Raw genomic sequence first — 2,940 nt, forward strand, 5'->3', positions numbered from 1 at the left:
TGTGTGTGTGTGTGTGTGTGTGTGTGTGTGTGTGTGTGTGTGTGTGTGTGTGTGTGTGTGTGTGTGTGTGTGTTACATAATTATTTTCCACAGAGGGTTTTCTCCATATAAGCTGTGTGAGGATCAGGTCTGCTGCTACCTGAGAACTAGTGGTTGTCACCAAAGTGCTTTAACATTTCGCCTCATTTTAAAAGCATCAGAATAAATCTCTGTATAAGTAAAGATGTGTTCACTGTTTTCCTCTAAAGTTCAGATCTTAAGATGAAACCAAACTCGCAGTGCTTCTGTCTGTAGTGGAGGTGAAATCTGATGAAATCTGACGTTCCTTCATTGACGAATATTGATCGTATTGATGTAAGTCGTTGTGGTCCTCAGGTCGTCCCCCTCCAGAGGTGGTCTGGCTCCATGACGGGCAGGAGGTGATGGAGTCAGAGGACTTCCACCTCCTCAGGGAGGAGAACCGCTGCACTCTGCTGATCCAGGAGGTTTTCCCCGAGGACACTGGGACCTACAGCTGTCGGGCCTGGAACCAGTACGGAGAGGACCGCACCCAGACCCGGCTCACCGTGGAGGGTAACCACAGGGTCCTTCTTAAGGAACTTGTTTCAAACTAGTGATTTACTTCCAGATTGACCTCATTATTAACATCAGTTAGCTACATTAGCTACACAACAGTTACACCTACAAAGACATTTTAGTCAGAAACAGATCGGTCTGGAGGGACCACCCAGATAAAGGTGTCAGGTGTCATCGTGGTTCTGGTCTTGGTTGTGTTCTTGCTACAGAACCACAGGACGGGGTCCAACCCTGGTTCATCACCAAACCCAAACCAGTGAGCTCCATCGTGGGACAACACGTCCTCCTGTCCTGCGCTGTCGCCGGAGACCCATTCCCCCAGTACACCTGGACCAGAGCCTGCCTGAGCCGACCTCTGACCTCCGGAGGAAACTACGAGCTGCTGCAGAAAGAGGACGTTGTATCACTGCTGATCAGGTCAAACATCTTTAGATCCTGGACCGACAAGGATCTAATCAATACTGTCATATAGTAATACTTCCTCCTCTTCTTCTATTTTGTCTTCTTCTTCTTCAGGAAAGTTAAAAAGCATCATGCTGGGGACTACCTGATCACCCTCAGGTCAGAGAACAAATCTGTATATATTTATATGTATATTGGAGTCAACATATTGACTAAACTATAAGTATTAATGGAGATTTTGTGGACAGAAACATGCTAAAATAATCCTACAGTATGCATTTGAAGTGAGGATTAAAGTCAAAGAGGAAACACTAGCTCTCCCCCATCCATAATCTATCCATCCTCTTCACATACTGTGGTCCTCCATCATATTCATCCCAATGGTTTCACTTGTTCATGTCATTTAAGTAAGAATACTAACACATAGAGAGTTCCCACTGGTCATGGAGGGGCTATACATCATAAGTATGGTACTAGGTCTCTAAAGAAGGCCATAAAACAGAATCAAGGTTCCTGAAACCAACAAACCTAACCTGGTTGGGTTTGTACGACATTCTTCAGTCGGTGCTTATCGATGGACAAAACATTTTGACAACACAAGAATACAAAATGTACGTAACGTGGACACACAGAGCAGAGATATGGAAAGCATAACTTTCAGGGTTACTGTATAACACGATAAAGATACATTTACTCATGTGGCACATACTTCTGTCCAAAGTTATGTACAAACGTGATGCTACCGAAAAAAACTGGTAGGGTACTACAAAGCTAGTGCTAACCTCCCTAGGGTACTACGACACTAGGGAGGGTGCTGTAAAGTATATCAGGTAAGGTACTACGACACTAGGGAGGGTACTCTAAAGTATATCAGGTATGAGTATGTAGTATTGGTATATATTGCAGAGTTGAGTGGAGGCCCCTTTGAGGGTTCGGGTACTGAGCCTCTGCCCGTCTGTGTGTCAGGAACAAGGTTGGGGAGTGCAGCGCTGTAGCCTGTCTGTCTGTCACTGATGGAATGACAGACATGACGAGAGGACGAGGAGGACGAGCTGGAGAAGACAACAGGTGAGGCTTCACTCTGATGTTATACGTTATAAATACTTTACAAGTTGTTATTAAATCAGTGGTGGGCCGTACATGTTATACCTGAGCCTTCACTGCTGTCCTGCAACTGAAACACAGCTACGGTTATTTGTTTCATGTAAAAATGAAGCTCAACACCTATAAATACACTAACAGAGAACACGCCGAGAGTACGTCTCCTCTCGTCTATGACTGCAGCTGGGACTGCTGTGCAAGACTGCTGTGAGAGCTTTGGGGCTCACGGCAGCACCTGCTGCTCGTTCACCACAGAGAAGAATGTACGAGCTTTAACGTCAGAGTCACAGCACCAGAACAAGTCCCTAGATTTGTCTCCATGAGGGTTTAGAAAGTCACCAACTTGGCAACACTGGCACCTGCTAAATATGTCCCCAGAGCAACATTGGACGTAACAATAGTTCCTATCACATATTAAACCAAACAAAAATCCATCTTCATAAAAACAAGTTGTACAAATAATAATATATAAACAAGCATATTAAAGCTGCTGCAGATGTAAAAACGAACACATTTAACTTACCAGAGCTGCTGTTCACTATTTAAAGACAAAGTCCATCCTCCTTTCTTTGTTAATAAAGAGTTTAATCCCACGGTTGTTTAGTACATCCGTGTGTTTTAGTTCCAGTAAGCAGTCCTTCTCCATTCATGGACGCCAGTGAAGACAGTCGAGCCTCCCCAGTTGTATTTCTTGAATACGTTTTAATGCGTTTGAGGCTGAAAATGTCCGCTCCACAGAGGCAGCAGATATTGGGATTGTCACCGCCCAACATGTCACGCTAGCCCACTGACCAATCACATACTTGTAGGCCAACTAGCAGGCTCTGACACGTCAAAGAATACGCCCAACATGTCAAACTA

At 44.6% G+C, this 2,940-nt stretch overlaps 1 protein-coding gene across 1 annotated transcript in view; it reads left to right on the forward strand.

Annotated features, from left to right (window-relative positions):
* LOC116379835 (myosin light chain kinase, smooth muscle-like) overlaps nt 1-2,137 on the forward strand; it is a gene marked incomplete at its 5' end in the record, with an annotated part of 2,571 nt that extends 434 nt beyond the window's left edge. Inside the window, 4 exons of the mRNA XM_031841805.1 lie at nt 376-573; nt 786-993; nt 1,093-1,137; nt 1,945-2,137. Coding sequence (XP_031697665.1) covers nt 376-573; nt 786-993; nt 1,093-1,137; nt 1,945-2,050 — 557 coding nt within the window. The remainder of the gene's footprint in view (nt 1-375; nt 574-785; nt 994-1,092; nt 1,138-1,944) is intronic.
* Between the last annotated feature and the right edge of the window lie 803 nt (nt 2,138-2,940).

This window comes from Anarrhichthys ocellatus, unplaced genomic scaffold (assembly GCF_004355925.1).
Source record: "Anarrhichthys ocellatus isolate YVR2014 unplaced genomic scaffold, GSC_Weel_1.0 scaffold5316, whole genome shotgun sequence".
Classification (NCBI taxonomy): domain Eukaryota; kingdom Metazoa; phylum Chordata; class Actinopteri; order Perciformes; family Anarhichadidae; genus Anarrhichthys; species Anarrhichthys ocellatus.